This window comes from Oncorhynchus keta, chromosome 11, assembly GCF_023373465.1.
Source record: "Oncorhynchus keta strain PuntledgeMale-10-30-2019 chromosome 11, Oket_V2, whole genome shotgun sequence".
Taxonomy (NCBI): domain Eukaryota; kingdom Metazoa; phylum Chordata; class Actinopteri; order Salmoniformes; family Salmonidae; genus Oncorhynchus; species Oncorhynchus keta.
The window spans coordinates 47,884,402-47,912,089 of record NC_068431.1 but is presented as its reverse complement, the minus strand read 5'-3'; the positions used below and the strand labels follow the sequence as shown (position 1 = coordinate 47,912,089).

Genomic DNA, 27,688 nt, shown 5'->3' with positions numbered 1-27,688 from the left:
CGTCCTCACCAGGGACTTGAACCGACTGCAGTTCGGTGTTGTAACCAACTTCAGTGGGCAAATGCTCACCTTCGATGGCCACTGGCATGCTGGAGAAGTGTTCTCTTCACAGATGAATCACGGTTTCAAATGTACTGGGCGGATGGCAAACAGTGTGTATGGCATCGTGTGGGAGAGCGGTTTTCTGATGTCAACGTTGTGAACAGAGTGCCCCATGGTGGCGGTGGGGTTATGGTATGGGCAGGCCTTGGCACCTATGGACATTGAACACAATTGCATTTTATCGATAGCAGTGTGAACGCACAGAGATAACGTGACGAGATCCTGAGGCCCATTGTCGTGCCATTCATCCGACGCCATCACCTCATGTTTCGGCATGATAATGCCCGGCCCCATGTGGCAAGGATCTGTACACAATTCCTGGAAGCTGAAAATGTCCCAGTTCTTCCATAGCCTGCATAATTACCAGACATGCTCTGGATCAACCTGTACGACAACTTGTTCCAGTTCCCACCAATATCCAGCAACTTCACACAGCAATTGAAAAGGAGTGGGACAACATTCCACAGGCCACCACAACCAACAGCCTGATCAACTTTATGTGAAGGAGATGTGTCGAGCTGCATGAGACAAATGGTGGTCACACAATACTGACTGGCTTTCTGATCCACGCGCTTACCTTTTTTTAAGGTATCTGTAACCAACAGTTGCATATCTGTATTCCCAGTCATTGGAAATCCCTAGATTTAGAGCCTAATTATTTTTTTTCAATTGATTGATTTCCTTATGTGGACTGTAAACTCAGGAAAATCTTAGACATTTTGTTGCGTGTTGTGTTTACAGCGCATTCGGAAAGCATTCAGACCCCTTGACTTTTTCCAAATTTTGTTACATTACAGCCTTATTCTAAAATGGATGAAATAATTGTTTTTCTTATCAGTGTACACAAAATACCCCATTATGACAAAGCAAAAACAGGTTTTAAGACATTTTTGCAAATGTATTACAAATATACCACTGAAATACTGAATACTTTCCGAAGGCACTGTATGTTTTTGTTCAGTGTATATTTGGCTGTGTTCTGATGTAGACAACAAACTATAAAGTTTGAGATATGTGTTGTTGTACAGTTCATTAAAGTGTAGTAGACCTACATGTTATGTAAATGTTCATGTAAAAAACAAAGCTAGTGTTCATCATCAATTCATTCAGTTGTCTATGAAATTGGGGACAAATTAACGGCTGAGGAAAGAAACTGTCCTCTGAAGGGGCCGAGTGGGCAATTGTCATTGAGAGCCACACTGTGCCACATGATGACCAGCTACATAATTGGTTATGGAGGGATGAGAGAGGTGATTGCGGAATTTCCTCTGTTATTTGCTTTATTCACATGCAATTTGTAAGAGAACTAATGCTAGTAATTTTAATAATCACAAATACAGTAAGACTATCATGACAAGGTAATAACAAGTGTTCAGCACATTTTATTTACAGATACAGCAACAGGGAAACAGGTGATGTGCTCGCAGAAACACGCTGGGTAATTTATTTTATTTCACCTTTATTTTATCAGGGAATCATAATGCCGCTGCCTATGCATGCCTCTCCCTGCACCTCTTCCCTCTGAGGCCCTCACTGTGACACTTCCAGCTTAGACCCAGGCAGCAGCAATAACAAGCAAATTAAACCATTATACATTGGCATGGTTCCATCTCATGCTTTGGCATTTACGTCTGATGCATGGTATATGGCAATACCTGTATAACTGATTTTTTTTTTTTTTTAATTCTGATCATTCTTCTCATTCTTTTTAGCATTAACATAATACATGATCTACAAACTGTTGTACCAGGCTGAGGTACAGTGAGAGGAAGCAGGATGTCCAATAACATGGCTAAGATTACAGATACCCGCAAGACAGTGGAACAGCTGAAACTGGAAGTTAACATCGAAAGAATGATGGTGAGCAAGGAATGGTTATTAGGCACAATGGTTATTAGGCACAATATCCTTTTCTGTTTTATTTTTGATCTCTTTAGGTACCAAAAAAGCTGTCCATTGTCAATTTACATTGTAAATAGTGCACATTGGCTCCCACTCTCCAATCTGATTGTAACGGCGTTCTTCGTTTGTCGAAAGAGAGTCGGACCGAAATGCAGCGTGGTGGTTACTCATGTCTTTAATGAAGGAAGAGCGATACATGAAATAACTATTACAAAATACAAAACAACAAAACGGAACGTGAAATCTAATTACAGCCTATCTGGTGAAACTACACAGAGACAGGAACAATCACCCACGAAATACACAGTGAAACCCCGGCTACCTAAATACGGTTTCCAATCAGAGACAACGAGAATCACCTGACTCTGATTGAGAACCGCCTCAGGCAGCCTAGCCTATACTAGACACACCCCTAATACAGCCGCAATCCCAATGCCTACAAAACCCCAATACGAAACACAACAATATAAACCCATGTCACACCCTGGCCTGACCCAATAATTAACGAAAACACAAAATACTAAGACCAAGGCGTGACACTGAAAGCTTTGTCCTTGTTAATCATGTGTTCTATGTGCAGGTGTCCAAAGCAGCAGCTGATCTGATGGCCTTCTGTGAGGCTCATGCCAAGGAGGACCCTCTGTGTCATCCTCTGAGAACCCTTTTCGGGAGAAGAAATTCTTCTGTGCCATACTCTAATCCCCACAAATTCACATTATTAAATACAATAACTCTACGTTTTGTGTCATTATTAGCAATAAGTAGGACAGGACAAATAATGCTAACACAGTTAAAGAACCCTTGAACATTTTGGTTTTGGTAGGCTTAATCAGTGAGATGATTTTTTGTATTTTAAAAAGCTGCTTATGTAAGTGCTTGAATTATTTATCTGGATTGATCTGATTGACTGAAATAGAACGTTCTTTACGATGGGAGCAAAGTTCATTCGAGGCCTACAAACCTAGCTTACATACTAGCCTCTCCCTTTCAGCACACTGCCCTGACAATTAGAGATTAGACATTAACTTAAATTGCACCTAAATCTGTCTAAAAACCTCAGCAATACTTCACTGTAAAATGTCTAACATCTAAGAGTGCTGTGAACCTTTTCAGGGTTTCACCACCATTAGTGCCAATAATAGCCCAATTTTGGTTATTATGAAATGGACAACTTTAACACAAAATAGCTATATTATATTGAGGATCAAACTGTTTGCATATAAAACTAGTGTTGTGTTATTGAAGTAGGCCTACACTGCAGGTGCCTCACATCATTCCATTGATGCATTACAGGCGATCAAAGAAAAATATATGAATTAAACAAACAGATAGTCAACATAAGCATATCATGTGTTGTCCATTTGTAAATAGTACCCTGGGTGCTGTGCTCCTTGGTCGCAGTCAAGTCATGCAAAGCAAGCAAGGGCGGTGTCACGTGATGCTTACACTACAGGTAGATGAGCAGGTGTGTGTGGACACAGGTACTAGGGCCACTGTTAGTTCAATATTCATCTCAACTAACAGGATTCACTGATTTGAGAGGGAGAGGTCGGCCAACTGCGCCGTGACAACGAACAAGGTATGAACATTTCAAATTGTCTCTGTGTGTTTGGGGTTGTTGTGTAACTTCTGAATAGCAGAGTAAAACCATTGTTCTCTCATGATTGATGAGTAAAGGGTCCAAAGTATATGGCGTTGTCCCGACAATGGTCCAAATGTCAACAGGTCTGAAGGCTACATTTATAGGACTGGACAGAAGAGGAGAAATTTCTCCATTTAAACTTCCAATCAATGTTTCCTAGTTTTTCACTCTAATGAGAAAATACAAATGGACAGAAAACAAGACTATATTCTATGCAATGTCGAATGAGAGGTCGACCAGTCGAGAAAACCCTGTCTGACAAATAGTAATCCAAGTAGAAATACCGACCACTCCTCGTCCATGTTAAATATGCACTCTCAAACGTTTGATTATAATCAGCCAGTAGTTTTGAAAGTGGTGCTCACGAGCCAAAAGTGGGCCCCCTTTTTGTGTACTACTTCCTCCATTTCTGTATTACATCATCCATTTCGTAAAATATGTCACGGCCGGCAAATCATTATTATTATAATAAATATTTTTTGCAATTCATATGATATGTTATGAATCCAATTTGCACTATATGTTACAACTTTGTTGTGTTTAAGATCCTGGAGTGCATATTAAAGTCAACACACACACACACACACACACACACCTTATTCATATGTCCTCTGTCGAAACAACGGTAAGCTTTAACCAACCAAAGGTATACTATACATTACATTACAGCGAAAGTAACAACCAACAGATAAAAAGGATGGCACTTTAGCCTCGTGTAAAGTCTAATAAACAAATAACAAAGCGATATTCACTGCAAGCATGACTTAAAGGACAATGATATCACCTACATCACTCAAACGGACAGTTTTCAAACTCTTGCTTTTCAAGTAAAGACAACGTAGCAAAATGTAGCCTGCCTCTCAGCACATAGTCAACACACCATTTTTAATAAGGTACCTTCACGATAATACCAGGTGCCTTTTTACGGACTCACTGTCAATATCTCACAAACAAAAGATTTTATGACATATTTTCAACGTCAATTATCTGACGTGGCTGGAAACGACAAACTGGTGTGCAAACTACAGAATTGACTTGCCTTGTTACCTACCCTTTACTATCCACCTCAGGTTTCTTTCTACCCTTCTCTCATTTGGGGCTGCACAAATTAATAGGCCTTTTGCCATTTGCAAGACAAATGGTTTGATCTTGTTGTGGAGGGTCAGATTACCGAAAGGACATGCAGAGCAAGTGCTCCGGGGCCCATGACCTCCTGGGGGCCCACAACCCCTCTAAAAAAAAAAGGGCATGTGCCCTGCGTGCCCATTTGATAATCCGGCCCTCCAGGAGATAGATCCCATTTCTCAAACACGTCATAAGCAATGGCAAAATGTGTAGAATTGCAGGAAATTTGCCCCAGGGCCCCAAATGCGGTGATCCAGCCTTGTCCTGGGTGCATGGAAGGAATTACCTGTACACAATGCCTGTTCTAAATTGACCTCACAAGATGAACAAATACTACAATCTGGATTACTAATGACTGAATAGGCCTATTTTAAAATAATTTACATTTGCATTTGTAGGGGGTGGGTTCCAAAGACCCTATCCATTTTTGGTTAAGGGGACCTTTAAGATTCATATGTTTTGCTGCAGGCCTTATAATCAGATACTGTTGCTATGTGTCTAAAACTCTGACACTATACGTTGCACAAGCCATCTATATTAGTCTTTGTGGTTAAGCCCTGGCTGTTGTGAGAGTGTGCTTGCAGGCTTGGTCTGAGTCAGACCGGAACTAGATAAAGAGAAGTAACCACTGTCTGGTTTGACATTTTGATCTTGTGTGACTTAAAGAAGATATTGTCTGATTGCTGATTTCACCAATAAGCCAATGGTTGACAAGGAACCTACCACGACACATTGTTTAGTTCACACACACCTTTTTGCACATTTTTATTACAGTTTCATGTAAACAGTAAAGTTACTCAAGCAATTATTTGCCATGGTAATTACTTTTAGCACAAAACAACTTATAACTTATAATTTATTTCACATTTAATGCATAATTCACATTTCTCTTTTGTCAGGGTTGACTGGAGGATGGCCAACTTCAAGGGACATGCCCTTCCTGGCAGCTGCTTTCTGCTGTTAGGCCTGTGTTGGTCAGTGATGTACCCTCTCCGACACTGCTGGAGGAGGCATCAGCCTAAAGCAAGACAAAAACTGCCCCTGTTCTTTAACAGAATAGACTTAATCGAGGGGGCACTCATGATTTTCTTTGCCTTTGTGGGTGAGTGTCTTCCCTGGTGCACTTATTTGGACTGCTCTCTCTTTAAGATCTTACACTATGGAATCTCTCAACCTCTGAATGATCTGCCAGAGGCTTGCTGTTTGACCCTGATGTTGTCCTGTCACTCTGTAGGCATCATGGCAGAGCAGTTTGTGCCTGATGGGCCCCATGCCCACCTGTACAACAGAGAGACCCAGTCCTGGGTGAAGCTGATGAACTGGCAGCACAGCACTATGTACCTCTTCTTCAGTATCGCTGGAGTTGTTAAAGTCCTCACTATGTCACCGCTTCCAGTCCCACTTGGTCTTGACCGCCTTGCTCTCTCCCTGGCTTTTTTTATTGAAGGTACAGTGTCAAAAGTTTGAATGTCATTTGTTACATATCCCTTACCAGACTAGAGGCAGATTTGAATTAGCGGGTATTCCTACCATCAGTATAATTGTCTGTTTTTATTTGCTCTTTGACCGCTAGACAGATTAGATGTTATCTGCATATTGTATCAATATTCCAGGATGTTCCATTCCCCTCCAGGGCTCCTGTTTTACTTCCATGTGCACATGCGCCCTCCTCTGGATACCCACATCCACTCCATGCTGTTTGTGCCGGTGTTTGGTGGGGCGGCCATCACCCTGTTGGAGGTGTTCATGCGAGATAACATCGTACTGGAACTGCTCAGGACCAGCATGACCATCCTGCAAGGCTCCTGGTTCTTTCAGGTAGAACAGTAACCACCACCAAATGAACCACTGTCATTTTCAAACGAGTCAATCGCATCACGCTCACACAGAGGAACTGAGCAAAGTGGGTACTCTTTCAGATTGGATTCGTGCTGTACCCATTAAATGGAGTACAGTGGGATCTGCATGCACACGATAACACCATGTTCATCACCATGTGCTTCTGCTGGCATCTGGCTATGGCCCTGCTGATCGTTGGCATCAACTACTGGATGGGCTGGTGGTGAGCATCTTCCTTTTTATCAATATACCTTTGTCATATCGCCTCTTTGATAGGTCAGTTTAACTTCATCAAATAAAGTCATTCCATTGACATAGCTTGGGTAAATTCACTGCCTGCATGAGCCAACTCTAATCCATGGCTTCTTCTTCTCTGGTCCTAACAGCTGTGTACAACGATGTTCAGGAAGAGGAAGTGACATAGAGATCATGATGAGAAAGACATCTAGCTCCAAAAAGGCTCTGCTAGAGGAGTCAGACGAAGAGTAGACAGACGCATCATCAAATCAAATCAAATGTATTTATATAGCCCTTCGTACATCAGCTGATATCTCAAAGTGCTGTACAGAAACCCAGCCTAAAACCCCAAACAGCAAGCAATGCAGGTGTAGAAGCACGGAAGTGTGTCCAGTAGTAGATCACTGTTACGGGATTCTCCACAATTGTTTGTCTGAAATTTGATTAACTGGTTTTAACTGATTTCAAATCAAATCAAAATTGTATTAGTCACATGCGCCAAATACAACAGTAGACCTTACAGTGAAATGCTTACTTACGAACCCCAAGAATGCAGCTTAAAGGGGGGAAAAAAAGAAAATACAAACAAGATGTAAAAAAAGAGAATCAATAAAACAATAGCGAGACTTTACACAGGGGCGTACCAGTACAGAGTCAGTGGGGGGAGGCACGGGTTAGTCAAGGTTTGTAACCCTGCTACTTACATTTACATTTAAGTCATTTAGCAGACGCTCTTATCCAGAGCGACTTACAAATTGGTGCATTCACCTTATGACATCCAGTGGAACAGCCACTTTACAATAGCGTATTTTGTGTGTCATTTTATCAATGAAATAACGACATGCCTTGTCGAGTTAAGATTCAAGCCAAATTAATTTGAAATAAAATGCTTTACTGGGCCCGGACAAATGTAATGTAATTCAAAGTATAAAAGCTAATAACTGTTTTTCAAAACTGAGGAGGTTGCTAGGAGACCAAGGAAAATAGGTGAGATGTAAAAGTATTCCTTGGAGGTGAGAGAATTTCAACATTTCTTGTGACACCTGTTGTGTATTCATTAGGTTGTGCAATGGAAAACCAAACAGAACGAAACAGAGATAGGACCTACCCGAATTTTTCCAATAAAGAAATATGATTTCTGTTGCAATACGTACTCAGTTTGGAGAAAATGGTTTCTGTTGCGAAACCAAACACTTTGAAAATGGAATCTGACTAATGAATACACCCGACATTGTAACACGACATCGACAATGTTACCTGCTGGGGTTTCCTCTCCTTTTAAGCCAGTTGAAACATTTGCATACTCGTCCTGCCTATGGCTATACAGAACGGAGACCTACAGACCTACTGTAGGTTTTCGCACCAGTCCAAGTTGTAACTAGCCTAATTCAGTTGGTCAACCAGCTAAATATTAAAATCAGATGCGCTAGGTTAGGGTTGGAGAATTTAACAGGACAGTAGCTCTCCAGGAACAAGGTTGGAGAGCCCTGCTATAGAGCAACAAAAACGGAAAACAGAATGCCTAATGATTGTCAGAGATAATATATTTCCAATAAATATTTTTTTTCATTCACTGTGTAGTTTAATTTTTTTTTAAATAATTCTTATTTTAGGTACAAAATACTTACATGACCACATAAAAATAAAAAAAACTTTATTACTACCAGATTCATCAAAATGTAACACAAACAAATGAAACAAGATTCTATAGGAGAGAGATTACATTGTGTGATCTTATTCTCATACCATACCCAAAAGATGGAACTACAAACTTTTCACTCAAATTTCCACAAATGCAATGATAAGATTAGTCTATGGAGGGCTTCATCACTGCATCCATGAGATTAAAGACACCTAGACATCTGCTTACTGGATAAGACATCGTACTAGTCAGGCGTTAAAGTGGATGGGAATGAATAGCAAATCAACTTGAAATGTTTTATATAGACCAACAGGTCAGGTGAAAAAAAGAAATCCACCCCCAGTCTTTTTACCATGAGTAGAAACTAGGGTAGTTTCAGTCTAGTGTGCATAATGACATTTGCGAGCTGTTGACCGAACCTTGCCTGACACTTACTGTAGTAAAGCAATTCCATCAATTCCACGGTGATGCAAACTCTTAGCCTTTCACAACATATACAGTGCCCTCTGAAAGTATTCACACCCCTTTACTTTTTCCATACAGCCTAAATTTAAAATGGATTAAATGTAGATTTTTGTCATCACTGGCCTACACACACCACACACACACACACTAGTCAGTTGTACAACGGAATGCATTCAACTGAAATGTGTCTTCTGCATTTAACACAACCCCTCGGAATCAGGATTTCACCATGAGACCAACTGTGACTTTAAAACAGTAACATAGTTTAATGGCTGTGATAGGAGAAAACTGAGGCTGGATCAACAACATTGTAGTTACTCCACAATACTCACCTAATTGACAGTGAAATAGGAAGCCAGTACAGAATACAAATATTCCAAAACATGCATGCTGTTTGCAACAAGGCACTAAAGTAATACTGCAAGAAATGTGGCAAAGCAATTCACTTTTTGTCCTGAAAACAAAGTGTTATGTTTGGGGCAAATCCAAAAGAACACATTACCGAGTACCACTCTCCATATTGTCAAGCATAGTCGTGACTGCATCGTGTTATGGGTATGCTTGTAATCAGTAGAGGCTGCTGAGGGGAGGACGGCTCATAGTAATGGATGGATTGGTATAAATGGAATTGTGTCAAACGTGTGGCTTCCATGCACTCCATCCCAGCCATTATTATGAGCCGTCCTCCTGTCAGCAGCCTCCACTGCTTGTAATCATACATTTCTTCAGGATATAAAAGGAATGGAGTTAAGCACAGGCAAAATCCTAGAGGAAAACCTGCTTTAGTCTGCTTTCCACCAGACACCGGGAGAGGAATTCACCTTTCAACAGGACAGTAACCGAAAACACAAGGCCAAATCTACACTGGAGTTGCTTACCAAAAAGACAGTGAATGATCGTGAGTGGCCGAACTACAGTTTTGACTTATATCTGCTTGAAAATCTATGGCAAGACTTAAATGGTTGGCTAGCAATGATCAGCAACCAATTTGAAGTGAATAACGGGGAATGTTGCACAATCCAGATGTGCAAAGCTTTTAAGAGACTTACCCAGAAAGACTCACAGCTGTAATCACTCTTAGAGACTTACCCAGAAAGACTCACAGCTGTAATCACTCTTAGAGACTTACCCAGGAAGACTCACAGCTGTAATCACTCTTAGAGACTTACCCAGGAAGACTCACAGCTGTAATCACTCTTAGAGACTTACCCAGAAAGACTCACAGCTGTAATCACTCTTAGAGACTTACCCAGAAAGACTCACAGCTGTAATCACTCTTAGAGACTTACCCAGAAAGACTCACAGCTGTAATCGCTGCCAAAGGTGCTTCTACAAAGTTTTGACTCAGGGGTGTAGCACCGCACAGAGCAGTAGCAGGCTCTGGGACTGCGTCTCACTGTGCCGGCTGTGGCGGGTCCGGGTTTCGTTTGGGTGAGGGTGCGGTGGTGACTACGGCAGCGGACACAGACTTGGGGGAGCCTGCTGCAGAGAGCTGCTGGAGCTGCAGGGCTGGCACCGTCTGGATACGCACCTGGGGAAGACAAGTCGCATCAACCAGTCCTACCAACTACTATACCCGATGCCTCGGGCCAGGAGTTTTCCCCCCCATCACAAGGTCAGGAAATGCTCCTGCATACTAAATGTTACTTTTCCTACAACTGAATTCAGTTTGTTTGGGTGCTGGGTGAGTATTGAATAGGCTGCTGACTGACCTGAGTGGCCTGCCCTTGTTGCTGCAGCTGCTGGTGCTCCGTGACAAAGCTGACTGGCTTGTTCCCAGCTATCAGCTTGGTGCCTGCAGGCATGGTGGTGAGGATGATGTTCCTGCCCAGACTGCTGATACTGCACAGGGCAGAGACACCCCAGTCAGTCTATACCAGGCTGCTTACTGCCATGGGGAAGACTTGACACATATTGTTTACAGACCATTAAGGCTGAACATGACGACTCACTTCGTACTGATGTTTCCTTTCAGTATGGGCGTGGTCATCCCACTCTTGCTTTTAAGTGGTTGGCTGAGGACAGACAGAGGCACTGGGATCCGAGCTGGTAGCTTCCTCTGGAAGACCATTTCAAAAGGTGGGGTGGTGGGGGGCTATAGAGAACGTGGCTAGGAAGAATGTCTTGAAATGAAAACAAATCCATTGACGATAAACCTCCCAACTACAGTGCTGTTATTATACAACCATCCTGAATCCCACAGTAAATAGAAGAGGCAGATAATAGTCATGTTGATGAAGCTGTGGGTCTTACTGGTTGTGTGGACACCACTGTGGCGGTGACGGGGACCTGGCGGACAGTAGCTGTGGCTGTTCCCAGAGTCAGGGAGCCTGAGGCAGAAGGGCCAATCGTCATCCCTTCAGCTACGGCCACGCCGCTGGTGGCTTTGGGGACAGTCACAGCCCCAGTGGAGACTGGTTTGCTGCCGGTGGTGGTTGTCACGGTGATGGCTTGACCCCGTTTCTGTGGGATGACCCAGAGTCGGGGCATTATTCGTATGGGGGTGCCACTCTTGAGTCAGACGAGGAGACGGTGGAGAAGGTTCTGGCCTTCTGCTCGGCCATAGCGACCGCCAGGGTGGGCATCAGGCGCATAGCGTCCCCTGCAGCCTTCAGCAGGGTGGTGGTGCCAGCGGAGGCTTTGTTCGTCAGAACGCCACCCGAGGAGGAGGCTGGGCTGCAGGGGGAGGAGTGTTGGGGTGGGGTCAAATGGAGAGTTGCAGATATGCTCTTGGTGGTGGCGGTGCCTAACATGTCGGGGGTGAGTTTGGTGGTGGTGACGGGGGACTTGGTGAGGGTGGCCATCATTTCAGGTGTGATCCGCAGCACCGTCTGTCCTTTAGAGTCTGTGGTGATGGAGTAGGGGGGCAGGCGGAGCACATCTTTGCCCTGGATGCGGAGATCCGTAGCGGGTATTGAAATAGCTGCTCCACCTTGAGCCTTCACGCCCATCTGGCCTGTGATGGCCACCTTTAGAGACAGAAATGATGTGAGCATGAAACACAGAAAATGATTTCAACAAAATGTAAAAAGAAGGCTCTTTCGTGAACACATTACATTGAAACTAGATTAAAATGTTCTCTTCGAAAGCTTATTTCCATGTAAACCCTTCTTAAAATGGCTCCTACGAAAATATACCATTTTCGTGTTCACCTGTTGGATGATGTTCTGGCTGGTGACTCCCTGTAGGACAGCAGGGGAGGCTGTGTGGTTTGCAGGGCTGCCAGGGAAGCCAGTCTGAGCAGTGGTCAGGCCTGACATCGACAGGGTCGTCTGCCCTCTGGCTGTCTGCCCCTGGATGGGGCTACCAAAAGACAGGGTCCTTAGTGGTAACGACACCGCAGTCTGCTCACGGTAACAGTGTGAAGAGAGGAGAAACAACCCTTCATTTACATGCAGCGGTGCATTACAGCAAAGAAATGTCTCTTATCTGTGGTTCAAGACGATGTCTGATTAATAGTGCTGAGCGATTAGTGCTTTGTGAGGACGGTTCTGTTTTGGTTCAATTCTGAAAAAATTATCACGGTTTTCGATATCGATTAATTTTTTGGAACATTAAAACGCACTATGAACTATGTGGGTTGAATGCTGTAACACAGAATAATACAATTTATAAAAGTCCCATGATGGTAGAGACTGTCCATCAGTGGTGGAATAAGTACTCAATTGTCAAACTTGAGTAAAAATAAAGATACCTTAATAGAAAATTGCTCAAGTAAAAGTCACTAAGTAAAATACTAAAAGTATTTGGTCTTAAATATACTTAAGTATCAAAAGTAAATGTAATTGCTAAAATATACTTAAGTATCATAAGTAAAAGTAAAATGTCAAATTCCTCATATAAAGAAAATGATCCAGAATCATTTTATTTGTTGATTTACTAATAGCCAGGGGCACACTCAATTTACAAACGAAGCATGCGTTAGTAGTGAGTGCAACAGATCGGGGGCAGTAGAGATGACCAAGGATGTTCTCTTGATAAGTGTGTGAATTAGGCCATTTTCCTGTCCTGCTAAGCATTCACAATTGAACTAGTACTTTTGGGTGTCAAGGAAAATGTAGGGATGTGAAAGTACATTATTTTCTTTAGAAATGTAGTGAAGTAAAAGTTGTCAAAGTACAGATACCCCAAAAAACTACTTAAGTAGTATTTTGACTTAAGTACTTTAAACCACTGCTGTCCATTACTGCTTATCACTTATTAACCATAATTTATTCACATTACTTTAATATTTGATGACTTTGTTACTTCATTCCAAGTCATCTCATCTCTGTAGTAGTTCTTCAAAGTAAATAAGGCATACTTTTATGACTGCTGAATAACTATCAATCACGTAGTACTTTCATGCTCTCGAAGCAAATGCTTTCAATCCCTCTCGATTGTGCATTCTATTCTCTGCTCCGCACAGACTGGACAAGTTTAAACGGCCGTGCAATGGATTATGGTCATTGTAGTTAATTACCATGTTTTCTGCACTAAACTACACTGCTCAAAAAAAAAAAAAAAAAAAAAAAAAAATGTAAACAACACAATGTAACTCCAAGTCAATCACACTTCTGTGAAATCAAACTGTCCACTTAGGAAGCAACACTGATTGAAAATAAATTGCACATGCTGTTGTGCAAATGGAATAGACAACAGGTGGAAATTATAGGAATTTAGCAAGACAACCCCAATAAAGGAGTGGTTCTGCAGGTGGGGACCACAGACCACTTCTCAGTTCCTATGCTTCCTGGCTGATGTTTTGGTCACTTTTGAATGCTGGCGAAGCTTTCACTCTAGTGGTAGCATTAGACGGAGTCTACAACACACACAAGTGGCTCAGGTAGTGCAGCTCATCCAGGATGGCACATCAATGCGAGCTGTGGCAAGGTGGTTTGCCGTGTCTGTCAGCGTAGTGTCTAAAGCATGGAGGCGCTACCAGGAGACAGGCCAGTACATCAGGGGACGTGGAGGAGGCCGTAGGAGGGCAACAACCCAGCAGGAGGACCGCTACCTCCGCTTTTGTGCAAGGAGGAACACTGCCAGAGCCTTGCAAAATGACCTCCAGCAGGCCACAAATGTGCATGTGTCTGCTCAAACGGTCAGAAACAGACTCCATGAGGGTAGTATGAGGGCCCGATGTCCACAGGTGGGGGTTGTGCTTACAGCCCAACACCGTGCAGGACGTTTGGCATTTGCCAGAGAACACCAAGATTGGCAAATTTGCCACTGGCGCCCTGTGCTCTTCACAGATGAAAGCAGGTTCACACTGAGCAGATGACAGACGTGACAGAGTCTGGAGACGCCGTGGAGAACGTTCTGCTGCCTGCAACATCCTCCAGCATGACCGGTTTGGCGGTGGGTCAGTCATGGTGTGGGGTGGCATTTCTTTGGGGGGCCTCCATGTGCTCGCCAGAGGTAGCCTGACTGCCATTAGGTACTGAGATGAGATCCTCAGACCCCTTGTGAGACCATATGCTGGTGCGGTTGGCCCTGGGTTCCTCCTAATGCAAGACAATGCTAGACCTCATGTGGCTGGAGTGTGTCAGCAGTTCCTGCAAGAGGAAGGCATTGATGCTATGGACTGGCCCGCCCATTCCCCAGACCGGAATCCAATTGAGCACATCTGGGACATCATGTCTCGCTCCATCCACCAACGCCACATTGCACCACAGACTGTCCAGGAATTGGCGGATGCTTTAGTCCAGGTCTGGGAGGAGATCCCTCAGGAGACCATCGGCCACCTCATCAGGAGCATGCCCAGGCGTTGTAGGGAGGTCATACAGGCACGTGGAGGCCACACACACTACTGAGCCTCATTTTGACTTGTTTTAAGGACATAACATCAAAGTTGGATCAGCCTGTAGTGTGGTTTTCCACTTTAATTTTGAGTGCGACTCCAAATCCAGACCTCCATGGGTTGATAAATTTGATTTCCATTGATCATTTTTGTGTGCTTTTGTTATCAGCACATTCAACTATGTAAAGAAAAACGTATTTCATAGGAATATTTCATTCATTCAGATCTAGGATGTGTTATTTTAGTGTTCTCTTTATTTTTTTGAGCAGTGTATGTAGAATCTTGGCCTGTAACTACAGCTCCTTACTACATCGCACAATTCAGGCTTGATTTGATTTATCTCTACAGAAACTACACAGAGCCCACAGGAAAAGAACAAACAAAATTATATTCAAATAATTGAACAGACATCGGTTAGTTAGTTGTTTAAAAATAGGATTGTTGGTAACAGGATGGTCAGTTATTCACCTGTGTGATGCCCTTAACACCCACAGTGACTGGCACTCTGATCTGTCGAGGGGTCTGGTGCACCAACATGGCCTGCTGTCCTCTTGCTGTCTGGGCAGAGACCACTCTTACCCGAGGCGGAGAGCCTGACTGGTGGCCCACTACCCTGGCTGAGTGCTGGGAGGTAGCTGGCTGAGAGACCTGTGGGACACACTGGCTGCTGGACAACAGGGTCCCCAATTGAGGAATGGGGGGAGGAGACACTAAGAGAACACTAAGAGAAGTGAAGAGAACAGGGCAGTAGTACTTCCATAACATCAAGAATATACAAGTACTGAATGTGTTTAATTGAGCCTGATAGGACTTCATCCACAGAAGCGGTTTTATACTGACCCAGGACCGGTCTTGACTAAATCTGGGATCCCAGCTTTGGTGGGGGTGGTGGCTACAGGGGCTAGGGGAGATTTGGGGGTTCCAAGGGTGCTGGGAGTTGGGGACATGGGACCCCCCATATGACTAGCTTCCAGGCCTTCAGAGGTCTTACCACCGCCCTCCTTACTGCCAGACTTATAACACACAGGATGGTTCGTCACCATCAACGAACATACCATAATATACACTGAGTGTCCAGAACATTAGAAACACCTTCCTAATATTGAGTTGGGGCATGGACTCTAGAAGGTGTTGAAAGCGTTCCACAGGGATGCTGGTCCATGTTGACTCCCAATGCTTCCCACAGTTGTGCCAAGTTGGCCGGATGTCCTTTGGGTGGTGGAGCATTCTTGAGATGCACTGGAAACTGTTGTGCGTGAAAAACCCAGCAGTGTTGCAGTTCTTGACACAAACCAGTGAAGCCTGGCGCCTTCTAACATACACCGTTCAAAGGCACCTAAATAGTTTGTTTTACCCGTTCACCCTCAATGGCACACATACACAATCAATGTCTCAAAGCTTAAACATCCTTTTTCCCCTTCTTTTTTTAACCCGTCTCCTCCCCTTCATCTACACTGATTGAAGTGGATTTAACAGCCGACATCAAAAAGGAATCATAGCTTTCACCTGGTCAGTCCGTGTCATGGAAAGAGCATGTGTTCCTAATGTTTTGTCCACTCAAAACATGCCTTTCATTAGCCAATACAGAGAGCCGGGAGAAGCTCTCGGCACATAGGCATTTGCTTAATCTACTAACAGATCTCCCACAACACATCCACCCTAGCCTTAACCCAGTCGCTAGCACGCTAAAAGCACAGAGCCACGCCTCGCAGTCGTGCGATTCGCTAGAATTAAAAGAAAACAAATACTTCACTCCGTAGGTCACTCTCACCAAAGCCAACTTTGAGTGGTTGATATCCCAGGTGTATATGCGCTGTGCACAATAGTCTGGGGACGAGGTTACAGCATTTGTGACAATTCCTATCCTATTCCATTAGCAGAATGTCCTGCTCACCAAACTCCTCCTGACCGCGGTCGCAGGTAGTTCCACAGCTTGCGGACGATGTCATACTTCACACAGGGTTCCTTCTCATAGTGCAGCCTGTCCAGAGCCCCACTCACAACCATGTTCACCTGCAGGAAGCCACGCATTAAATGTTTTCCTCAAGTCGGCTGCAATGAAGGAGAGTCCGCATGTTTTAGTTGCGGGCATTGTCAGTGGCACTGTATTGTCCTCAAAGCGGGCCAAAAAGTTATTTAGTCTGCCTGGGAGCAGGACATCCTGGTCCGTGATGGTGCTGGTTTCTTTTTGTTATCCGTGATTGACTGTAGACCCTGCCACATACCTCTTGTGTCTGAGCCGTTGAATTGAGATTCTACTTTGTCTCTATACCGACGCTTAGCTTGTTTGATTGCCTTGCGGAGGGAATAGTTACACTGTTTGTATTCGGTCATGTTTCCAGTCACCTTGCCCTGATTAAAAGCAGTGGTTCGTGCTTTCAGTTTCACGCGAATGCTGCCATCGATCCACGGTTTCTGGTTTGGGAATGTTTTAAAAACCAGGTTAGTGGTAAGCTTTACAGTCAGGGTTAACTTCAGGAGTTAGGTTATTAATTAAAGGATTAGGGGAAGGGTTAGGAGGAGGATTAGCTATTATGATATGTAGTGGCAAAATAGCCAAAAAGTAATTGAAAAGTTACTAATTAGCTCAAATTATAAAGTTGTCCGTGACGAAAACCGAACATGCAACCTTTTGGTTGCTAAACGTTACACCAGGCAGGTACACAAGCTGTTAGGTTTACTGAGGTACAGCAGTCTGAAGTGCAATTTAAAAAATTATATTTACAGGCAATGAAAATATTTCCTTAAAAACCCCACCTTACTTTAACAAAACAATACAAAAAGACAAATGAGATTATAATAATACACAAAACTTCATAGAACTTCAGTCGTGGCCAAAAGTTTTGAGAATGACACAAATATTAATTTTCACAAAGTTTGCTGCTTCACTGTCTTTAGATATTTTTTGTCAGATGTTATTATGGAAAACTGAATTATAATTACAAGCATTTCATAAGTGTCAAAGGCTTTTATTGACAATTGCATGAAGTTGACGCAAAGAGTCAATATTTGCAGTGTTAACCCTTCTTTTTCAAGACCTCTGCAATCCGCCCTGGCATTCTGTCAATTAACTTCTGGGTCACATCCTGACTGATGGCAGCCCATTCTTGCATAATCAATGCTTGGAGTTTGTCAGAATTTGTGGGGTTTTGTTTGTCCACCCGCCTCTTGAGGATTGACCACAAGTTCTCAATGGGTTTAAGGTCTGGGGAGTTTCCTGGCCATGCCCCGAAATATCAATGTTTTGTTCCCCGAGCCACTTAGTTTTCACTTTTGCCTTATGGCAAGGTGCTCCATCATGCTGGAAAAGGCATCGTTTGTCACCAAACTGTTCCTGTATGGTTGGGAGAAGTTGCTCTCGGAGGATGTGTTGGTACCATTCTTTATTCATGGCTGTCTTCTGAGAAGCAACCCCACACACGAATGGTCTCAGGATGCTTTATTGTTGGCATGACACAGGACTGATGGTAGCGCTCACCTTGACTTCTCTTGATAAGCTTTTTTCCGGATGCCCCAAACAATCAGAAAGGGGATTCATCCAGAGAAAATGACTTTACCCCAGTCCTCAGCAGTCCAATCCCTGTACCTTTTGCAGAATATCAATCTGTCCCAGATGTTTTTCCTGGAGAGAAGTGGCCTCTTTGCTGCCCTTCTTGATACCATGCCATCCTCCAAAAGTCTTCGCCTCACTGTGCGTGCAGATGCACTCACATCTGCCTGCTGCCATTCCTGAGCAAGCTCTGTACTGGTGGTGCCCCGATCCCGCAACTGAATCAACTTTAGGAGACGGTCCTGGCACAGACTTTTTGAAAATTAATATTTGTGTCATTCTCAAAACTTTTGGCTACGACTGTACATTGTGTTTGCGCTGTGTTTGGAATGTGGAATGTGGAAAAACAAATTCTTCTTACTAGGGCTGTTGAGAAAAAATACATGTATTGAGTTAATTGCAGGATTTGCTGTGCATTATCTGAATTTGCTCAAAGTGAGCTTGAATTTAATATTTTTCATACAAAAACAGAAGAATATTGACTTCTTGATTTAAAGTAACATTTGGCAGAATTTGAAAAGCACACACTTTAAAAAGTGACCTTAGAGATCCTTTATTCTCTATTTTGGGTTAGGTCGGGGTGTGACTAGGGTGGGCATTCTAGTTTGTTATTTTTATGTTTTCACATCGCATTGTAGATTTTAGCTGTATAAATGATGTACTCGAGTTAACTGATTAACTGTTTTCTCTGGCTACTCCGATTTCAGAGCACTCTTGTCTGAGTGTGCATGAACAAAGAATGACTGATGAATCTAAAAACGCTCAGCACCCGTTGAATATGCTTCTGCATTGCTTGCTGTTTTAGAGTTTTAGGCTGGGTTTCTGTATAGAACTTTGACATCTGCTGATGAAAAAGACATTATAAATACATTTGATTAAATATGGCTGGTGTCAATAAACGTCAGCAATTATTTTTTACAATTAAATTGTTGACGGCAGCACAGTTTCAGTCACCAATGCTATGGGTAACATAAACAGCCTAACCAGCTCTGTTAGGGCGAGTAAAATGGTCAGAGTGAGGTGTTTGGGAGAAGCTAGCCAACGTTAGCCAGTTAGCTTGGGTGCTTGTGAGGTCAGATACTTGGATCAACCCTCCTCCTCGGCCAGAGCGTCCAGTGTGCCCTCTGAACGCTCTGACTTGACTTTAGAAACGCCCAGAACCATCTCTGGCACTCCAGATTGAATTTACAAACAAGGTCTCAAAAGAAATCAATGCTTACTAAACTTACTTAATGGTATTTTTCGAAGCAAGATACTAACACAGCCAAAGTGAGTGTACTGTAAGTATGTGAGAATGGCATTTTGTTTAGAAAGTAAGAATTGTGGGTATAACTGTAAAAATATATATTTTAAACGAATATGATGGGTCTTGTAGAGTCACCGTAAAGTCGGGTGTTATGCACACCAATCAAAAGCCTGTGAATTTTAAGAAGTTAGACAATGATCTCCTGAGGGCTGAGTGTTGCTCAGGCTGGTCTTCTCTGCTGCAGCCAGACAACCTGGTTTCCCACTCAGCTACACCCGTCTTCTCAGCTATACCCCAGTCCTTGTCTGCTACACCCCAGTCTTCTGCTTTATCCAGTCCCTGTATTTGGTGATGTAGATGCCAGGCTTGTTCCTGTGGGAACAGCCATCCCCCCAGCTCACCACTCCAGCTAGGAAGATAAGTCTACTGACCCCATGAAGAACAACGGACCTTCAACAGCTCCCTGTCAGAAGGAGCAGGGCAAAGATGGCATGAAGATAACCTAAAGTAAGGGAGGATAAAACATGCGTCAAGTAGGATAGACTAGCTGCTGGCTGGGTTACCAGACAGGCATCTACTCCTCCTTACAGTACACCAGCACATAACATGTTGGAAGTGGTCTGTCCTTCCTTCAGGATGTTGCACACTGATATTAATGATGCGGACCTCTGCCTTCTACAACATTGATGTTAAAACCTGGGATAGTGAATGACACTCAAGATTCTGTTATTATGAGCCGTCCTCCCCCCAGCAGCCTCCACTGGTTGCTTGTGACAGGGCTGTCTATTTCCATAAGAGCTATGTCGTTGTCAGAGGTGCGGGCGTGGTAGACCGAATGCTGAATGATCTGCTTCAGGTTCTTGTTCAATGTCCAATCGTCAGTCTGACTTTGAACATTAAAGCCCAAGGTAAGCCTCCCATTGTTGAGGTTGAGAATACCTGTTGGAATACACACTCTTAGTTCACGATCCCACATTTCACAAAGATCACAATGATTTTGAAAGCTGAACTGAAAACAGGAGAGGTTACAGGGAACAGTCCTCAGAGCAGTTGGGAAATGTGGCTCAAACGTACAGTAGTGTGAGTGAAATAGTAGGAACAAGAAGGTGAGTACATACTTGACTTTGACGTCATCCTGGACACAGTGGGCAGCAGTGACGGGCCAGCGGTCGTTGATAACTGAGGCTTCACACACATGGCTATACCCTCGGAGGCGAAGGCTAACTTGCCAGGGTCACTCTCCCTCACTGGAGGCCTGCCCACCCACAATACGGGAGTGTCTGTAAGACCGTGTACCACACTCTGCACACCAGTGGAGGCTGCTGAGGGGAGGACGGCTCATAATAGTGGCTGGAACGGAGCAAACGGAATGGCATCAAACCATGTGTCTGGTGTATTTGATACCATTCCACTGATTCCGCTCCAGCCATTACCACAAGCCCGTCCTCCCCAACAAAAACATATTGGCAAATTAATGACATTCAGAAGCCAAAAGTACATCACAATCTAATCTGATTATTCTGACCACTGACCAGACATATTTTATTTGCATGTATCCCCCTACTTTGAAGGGGTAGGCTGAAGAGAAGGGATATTCAACTCTTAACCCATGAGGTCTGGAGCCTGCTGGTTTTCTGTTCTACATGGTAATTAATTGCATCCACCTGGTGTCCCAGGTCTACATCAGTCCCTGATTAGAGAGGAACAATGAAAAGAGGTCCAGAGCTGAGTTTGAGGGCTCTAGAACTAACTGCCAATCAGGACTGTGTATGTAAATATATATATACACACACACACACACTTGTATCAAAAGTCAACAGCAGCAGGAGGCTCCACAAACAATGTAAATTTTTTATTTTGAGATATCAGCTCAACTTCCTGCATTTCAACATATTTTGTGTAGAAAAATGTCCCAGTTTTATAATGCTATTCTACACAGGTCATGAGGCTAAGAGAAAATGTTGCAGTTTCAAAGCTAATATCCTGCAATTCTACACTTCTGCGGGGTCGTTTGGTATTCTGGCCCTGCAGACACGCTTGATCAGAGGTGGGTAATGGGAGGGAACATTTGGAGAAGTGAAGGTGCCTTTAAGTCCTGATAATTTACAGCCACAATCTATGCAGGAAGAGAAACGGATAAGGAGTATCACCACCATTGGGGACACCAAATTATATTTATTCCATAGTTTATCCACAGCAACCAGCTTCACCTTGGCTCTATAGGGGAAGCTCAGAGTAAGTGGATCTGAAGCCAGGGAAGTTCTTCTCCTCGTTGGTTACCAGCATCAGCAGCATGACGTTTCCAGAGGAAATGAACGACAGAGGCTCATTGCATGTATAATATCCACATTTCCTGCACAGAGATCAAAACATGATTTAACTGAGGCAGACAATTTTACTTGGATGGAACTCATTAGTCATGAGCCGGGCATCTGAAGTAAATATCAATGGGAAAATGTTGACTGTTTCCTGTCTCCACTTTCTCACTCTGCCATTGGCACCAGGGAGTCATACACATTGATGAAGTCGTTCTGACAGTCATCCTCCAAATTGAAGGTGTCAAACTCCAGTTGAACCTTGTAGCCTTGATCAGCATGTAGCCTCCACGCCAAGTCTGTGTTTGGAGGGTACGGAGAATCAGGAACGCCAGGTCTGTAAGGTGCCTGTGCGAAGCTTACGGGTGTGATAGGTTTGGGGTGGCTGAGAGACAGACGGACAGACAGGCAGAGGAGACAAGGTCAGTTAGCTGCACATGGATGGCCTGTGACATTGTTAGGAATATTATGATTAAAAGAATAAACAATATCCTCATTTTAAATAGAACTGTAAGTAAACTTATACTCTGTTTCATTATATCTGATTAACAATATGAGTTCATAAGAAGGGATTGTGTGACACGGAGAAGGAGTAATTAAAGTTAATGAACACCATTCCAACTAGGCAGAAAGGAATGGGTTGTGGTTTAAGTAAGCAGATAAGGTAGTTAACCTATGATTGAACCGACAAAACTTAGCTCTGGGGTGTTTTAGATAAGACAGTGAGTGCATTCCTAGGTTTTCTGTTCATTAGAACTGTCAGCTAAGTGGTGATCGATAATGTTGAGGGGTCAAAAGTTAATTCAGTTGTGTTGTGTGTCCTGTGTATGTGCCAGTGGGTCAGAATGAACTTTGAATGAACTTTTAAAGTTCCCTTTGTCTTGGTCTGGAGGAGGAGATTCATTTTAGAAGCAATGAAATGACATCATGTTATTGTATATAAACTGTTGCTCGTGGTAACGTGGCAGCGCGCTCCGAGAATAAATACTTTTATCTATTATTTTTAAGACTGGTCTCCGTCTATTTTATGCAAACAAGAATCTTACAAATTCACATAAAATAGATTAAGGGAATTCAATTAATGAAAACATATTGGAATAATTAAATTACAGTAACAGACATCTAAAAAGATAATAGTTGAAACCTAAACAGCAAATGTTTCTCACCATTGATGGCCTTTGTCATACATGCATTCAGAGCTGTAGGTTTTATATGAGACAGTAGTATGGAGCAAAGCAAAAAATCTGGTCTGATCTTTAACGGACCTCTTTTTCATCCTTGCAAAAGAGAATGAGAAGGAAATGACTGCAAAAGGCCATAATAACATATGTTTTAATAGATAGGGATGGAGATACTGAGGTAGTATAGGGAAAATGTCACATCCTCCCCTGCTGACTTCGGATCCATGGAGCCAAGAGTTTCACTGCAGAATCTTGACCAATCGGTACTTCAAACTCAGACAAGTAGGCCACTACATTGTCCTCACTTCATCCGTTGCCTTTTGGACAGACACATAGTGCGTTGTGATTTCAATTTATATTTGAGAGATTAAGCAGCAAGAAACATAACAATCATGGGTTGAATATAAACAAATGTACATGTACTGTCTGCTGTCACCCCTGCTCCCGCTCTTCCCCCCCAGGCACTCAAGGGCGCCAGGCTGCTCTGCATTACGCACTCCTGCCACCATCATTTCACACACCAGCCTTCCCTCGTCACGCGCATCAGCGATATTGGACTCACCTGGCTTCAATGACCTGTTTATTACCTCCCCTGTGTTTGTCAGTTCCCCATCTCTGTTCGCCGCTGCTGCAATGATTGTCATCTGTCTTTGTGTTTCCCAGTTCTGACGCTGTTCCTGTCCTGTTGCATGTCCGTTCCTAATTAAACGTCAACTCCCCGTACCTGCTTCTCTTCTGCAGCTTTGTTCCTTACAATCTGCTATGTCATGTCTTCTTGGGAGTGGTTGAGTGGAGAACAAATAGCTAAAGGCTTGCACTGTGGAGCCCACAAAATATTTATCCTGTATTTTCATTTTAGGCCAGATCACCTTCTGCTGAAAAGTAGCAAGATAAAACTGGTTATTGTAACCGGCAGGACCTGAAATGTACAGTACTGCTCAAAATAATGGAGAATGTGATACAGTGAGTAGAAGCAACAGAAAACAGACACACTCTAATCCTTTATCCAAAAGCCATTTAGCAACATGTGGTTTTAGTGTAGAGAACTCATAGCGTTAAAGGTCATCACCCTGTCTTATCTGCTGTGACACCTGCATGGCCAGTTGTGTGAACTCTTTGCTGTTGGGGTTGTCATAGGAGTCTATTCATCTTTGATTAATGATACTCGTAGAGCCAATCTTACTTCTGCTCGATTCACTTTAAAATAAGAAAGCAACAGGAGTAGGGACCAGAATAAGTGTATATTTATACTAATAGCTGGGTAGGGGTGGGGTGACACTCAGATAAGAGACAGTGGATAATACTCACAGTGAAAAAGCAGTATTCTGTTTGAGCGCAATGACTGCTGCCAATCCCACAAAGCCAATCCCACAAAGCCAATCCCACGAGGCCAATCCCACAAAAGCTTGCACCTTCTTCACCACGCTGTCTGTGTGGGTGGACCATTTCAGTTTGTCCGTGATGTGTACACCGAGGAACATAAAACTTTCCACATTCTCCACTGATGTCCCGCCAATGTGGATAGGGGGTGCTTAGGTCTAAGGATGAGAAGATAAGAAGACACAGTGGCAGAATAAATTCAACCACACATTTGTTTCATAACAAAAACAGAGAGAAAACTCCGGTGAAGTCCAAACAGCATATTGCATGTAACAAACAGTACATGACTTACAGCATGGGAAAAGCAAGTTAAACTACTAAACAACTACTGATTTAGAACCACAGAGAGTTAGTGCAAGTTGCAAAGGAAACAGGAGCTGCCTCCACTATTCCAGCACCATTTCAACTTTAACATGTCAACATCATCAAATAACTTATGCTTAGTCGAATACAGTGACAACTAAAAGAACCCCCCAAAAATGTGTCCATCAACATAAGCTAAATATGATGTAGCTGTCCATGACACACATTTGTTTGTTTGTGTGTGTGTGCGTACATTCTGCACAAAATTTGAGAGGCATTTTTGTGCATATGGAACATTTCTGGGATCTTTTATTTCAGCTGATAAACATGGGACTATACATTTATATTTTTGTTCAGTGTATCTGACCACAAGTCGGTAAGCTCATGAGGCCACATATGCTATATTTGTTTCTCACTGGAGGGCCAGTAGTCTGTCTGACCAAGCAGCACTAGAGGGCGTAGAACAGGCTACATGTGAATGTGAGTGTACGTGCTTATCATTGTTGTGCAGTTAACAATAGCACCTGCATCATCAGAGTGGTGTGTTTTGTGCAGTTTGATTGCTGTTTTACAGCATCAGCAGTATCACAAAAACGGCTGCCATATTTAGACCTGGGCAGAGCGGTGTGTACTGAAACCCCATGGAAAAGACAGACGGCTGGATGAGGGGTTGGTTTATTTCTAATTAAATAGATGATCGAGTCACCTTAAACTGTGTGATCTGACTTGGAGACCTCATTCTTTTTGAGGGAATCGTTCATGGTGGTAGTGTTGCTCATTCTTCTTCTGACTCACTTTGCTGGACTATGCTGCAGCTGTCCAGTCATAGAGGTTTATGTAAGTACAAGTAAATTGCATCAGGTACTAAACAAAAGCCCAAATTTGCCTCTCCTGATGTCTCACCAATTTTTTTTTAAAGTATTTGTTAAATCAATGAATTCTTAATCTATGCTGGACTCTATCATAGGTTAAGATTCCACAATGTTGTTCTGTCCATGTAGTCAGAAACATTTCCCTAGTAACAAAGTAACAAAATGTAACAAAAACAGCCCCACATTTCCAAGAACCTACACCTGATGTGTTCTGTAAGGATATAGTACCCATTTTAACCCCCAAAAAAAGCACCTTTCTTTCAATAGTACTCTGCAATTGTGATTTGGGCAGTGCCCATCGACTCCTCCCCCTGGCGTGAAATGCTGTATAAATGCAGCATCAGCCCTGGAAATTGCATTTGCCTGAGAACTTAGCGGTGCCAAAACATGAAGGGATTGGGCCTGGTTGTCCTTGCACTTCTCCTGATGCTCTCAGCTGTTGAGGGTAAGCAGTGGATAAAGTACCTTGGCTTTGTTATGTCATGGTGCAGGTATGCATCATACCTGTAAAATGGGATTATATTAGTGGATTCTCTGATGTGTATTGGGCAGAAATGAAACGGAATTCCTAACAGTTGATATGCTTTCGGAGTTATTTTACCATTAAAGACATTATTGCAAATGTCTTATTATACAGATCATACATGTACGATCTTCAATGTTAGTCAGTCATACTGCTAACATTGATTGATCAACATCAAAGCTCATATAATAACAGTTCCTGATTTGATCAGATTAACATTTGATGTGAAAGTATTCTAGTCATTAGCAAATGACGAAAATGGTTTAGTTGAAAAGTTCTTCTGCTACTTATTCCATGATGGTTTTACTATTCTAACAGCTGATGATGCAGAGATGCAATATTGGACGTGTGGTTATAGAGGACTCTGCAGACGGTTCTGTTATGCCCAAGAATATATTGTTGGACACCATGGTTGTCCTCGCAGATACAGGTACTTGAATGATCTATTTGTACATGTCCACATGTAACGTTTTGTATCATGTATATTGTCTGACCTTGATGGTGTCTGATCAGCTTTGTCAGACACCCACATTTTTGCTGTTCTGATGTAACACTTTTGTGTGCCATTTCCTGATCCTTCAGATTCTGTTGAGTTCTGTCAGCTAAGACGTATCTGAGAGGACTTTTTGCACAAGCCCTCACTGTGTTTTTGTTCATTATTTGCAGGTGCTGTGCTGTGCGGTTTTAGCAGTGACTGACAATCTCATACCTGCAGCAGGACATCACAGGCTGAGGACTGGTCTGCCTTTTTGACATGGGATTGGATTGAAAGGGGCACAGAAATAGATGATCGTGGTGGCACCTATGGAACTAGCCTGGGAGACTCCTTTGGATAAAGCCTACTGTGAACAAATTGCAAGCCTTATGGTAAACGACAATGACAATGTTTGTGGAAATGATCAATTGAGCGTATTTTGCTATGGAATCTGAATATGTGTATCTGAAAGCGTGCAGTTGTGACTGCTTTCATTACAGTACGTGGAACATGATACATGGTAATGCAACGAAAATAGAGTTCATTTGAAAAGCAGCACTCAAAGTACTGAAATCATCTCTAAAATACTGTAGGCTCAATCTTATAGTCCACAGTGAAATTATTTCCATAGCTATTATTAATGCATTTTCAAAAGGTGGATATGCGCTTTGGAAATGAGTGGTTGACTGACAATAAAGGCATAACAATACTTTATTTGTTGTTTTGTTTTTTTATTCAAAATATCAGGTATTTTAATGATATAACGTTTAGATGATAGATGCTACTCTGTTGACCAGATCTGATGATAATTCAATAATAAAGGGTGTACCAGGTGCTTTCATTTGACTGATGCAATGCTGTTAGTCAATAACATTGTCATGTTGCTTTGGAATGAAAGACATAGACTATATACTCTGAACAGTGGTTGAATCAATGAAAACAAAAAAAAATGTTTCCTTTATTTTTTTGTAACTTTCTACAAATAACTGGTGTGCTTTGTACAACGAGGGGACAATGACAGTCAAGTGACTGACCCCAATAGCAGCCAGCCAGCCAGCCAGCCAGCCAGCAGCTGTGGTGGAATGATGCTTTTGTGAATGAAGTGTA

General features: G+C 42.8%; 2 protein-coding genes and 3 pseudogenes across 2 annotated transcripts; 3 read left to right on the top strand and 2 right to left on the bottom strand.

Annotated features, from left to right (window-relative positions):
* Nucleotides 1-1,821: 1,821 nt before the first annotated feature.
* Nucleotides 1,822-2,703, top strand: LOC118390768 (guanine nucleotide-binding protein G(I)/G(S)/G(O) subunit gamma-8-like; annotated as a pseudogene).
* Nucleotides 2,704-3,434: 731 nt separating this feature from the next.
* Nucleotides 3,435-8,420, top strand: LOC118390416 (transmembrane protein 45B-like). The gene is made up of 6 exons (XM_035780958.2): nt 3,435-3,583; nt 5,671-5,873; nt 6,006-6,218; nt 6,405-6,589; nt 6,691-6,833; nt 6,997-8,420. Exons 2-6 carry the CDS (start codon nt 5,684-5,686, stop codon nt 7,097-7,099), a joined length of 834 nt encoding a protein of 277 aa, XP_035636851.1. The 5' UTR covers nt 3,435-3,583; nt 5,671-5,683; the 3' UTR covers nt 7,100-8,420.
* A 1,927-nt stretch (nt 8,421-10,347) lies between these two features.
* On the bottom strand, nt 10,348-16,743 carry LOC118389718 (nuclear factor related to kappa-B-binding protein-like; annotated as a pseudogene).
* A 2,958-nt stretch (nt 16,744-19,701) lies between these two features.
* Nucleotides 19,702-23,537, bottom strand: LOC118389717 (suppressor of tumorigenicity 14 protein homolog; annotated as a pseudogene).
* Nucleotides 23,538-25,354: 1,817 nt separating this feature from the next.
* Nucleotides 25,355-27,295, top strand: defbl2 (defensin, beta-like 2). Its single transcript, XM_035781477.2, has 4 exons — nt 25,355-25,548; nt 25,876-26,028; nt 26,425-26,536; nt 26,773-27,295. Exons 2-4 carry the CDS (start codon nt 25,971-25,973, stop codon nt 26,792-26,794), a joined length of 192 nt encoding a protein of 63 aa, XP_035637370.1. The 5' UTR covers nt 25,355-25,548; nt 25,876-25,970; the 3' UTR covers nt 26,795-27,295.
* Nucleotides 27,296-27,688: the final 393 nt, after the last annotated feature.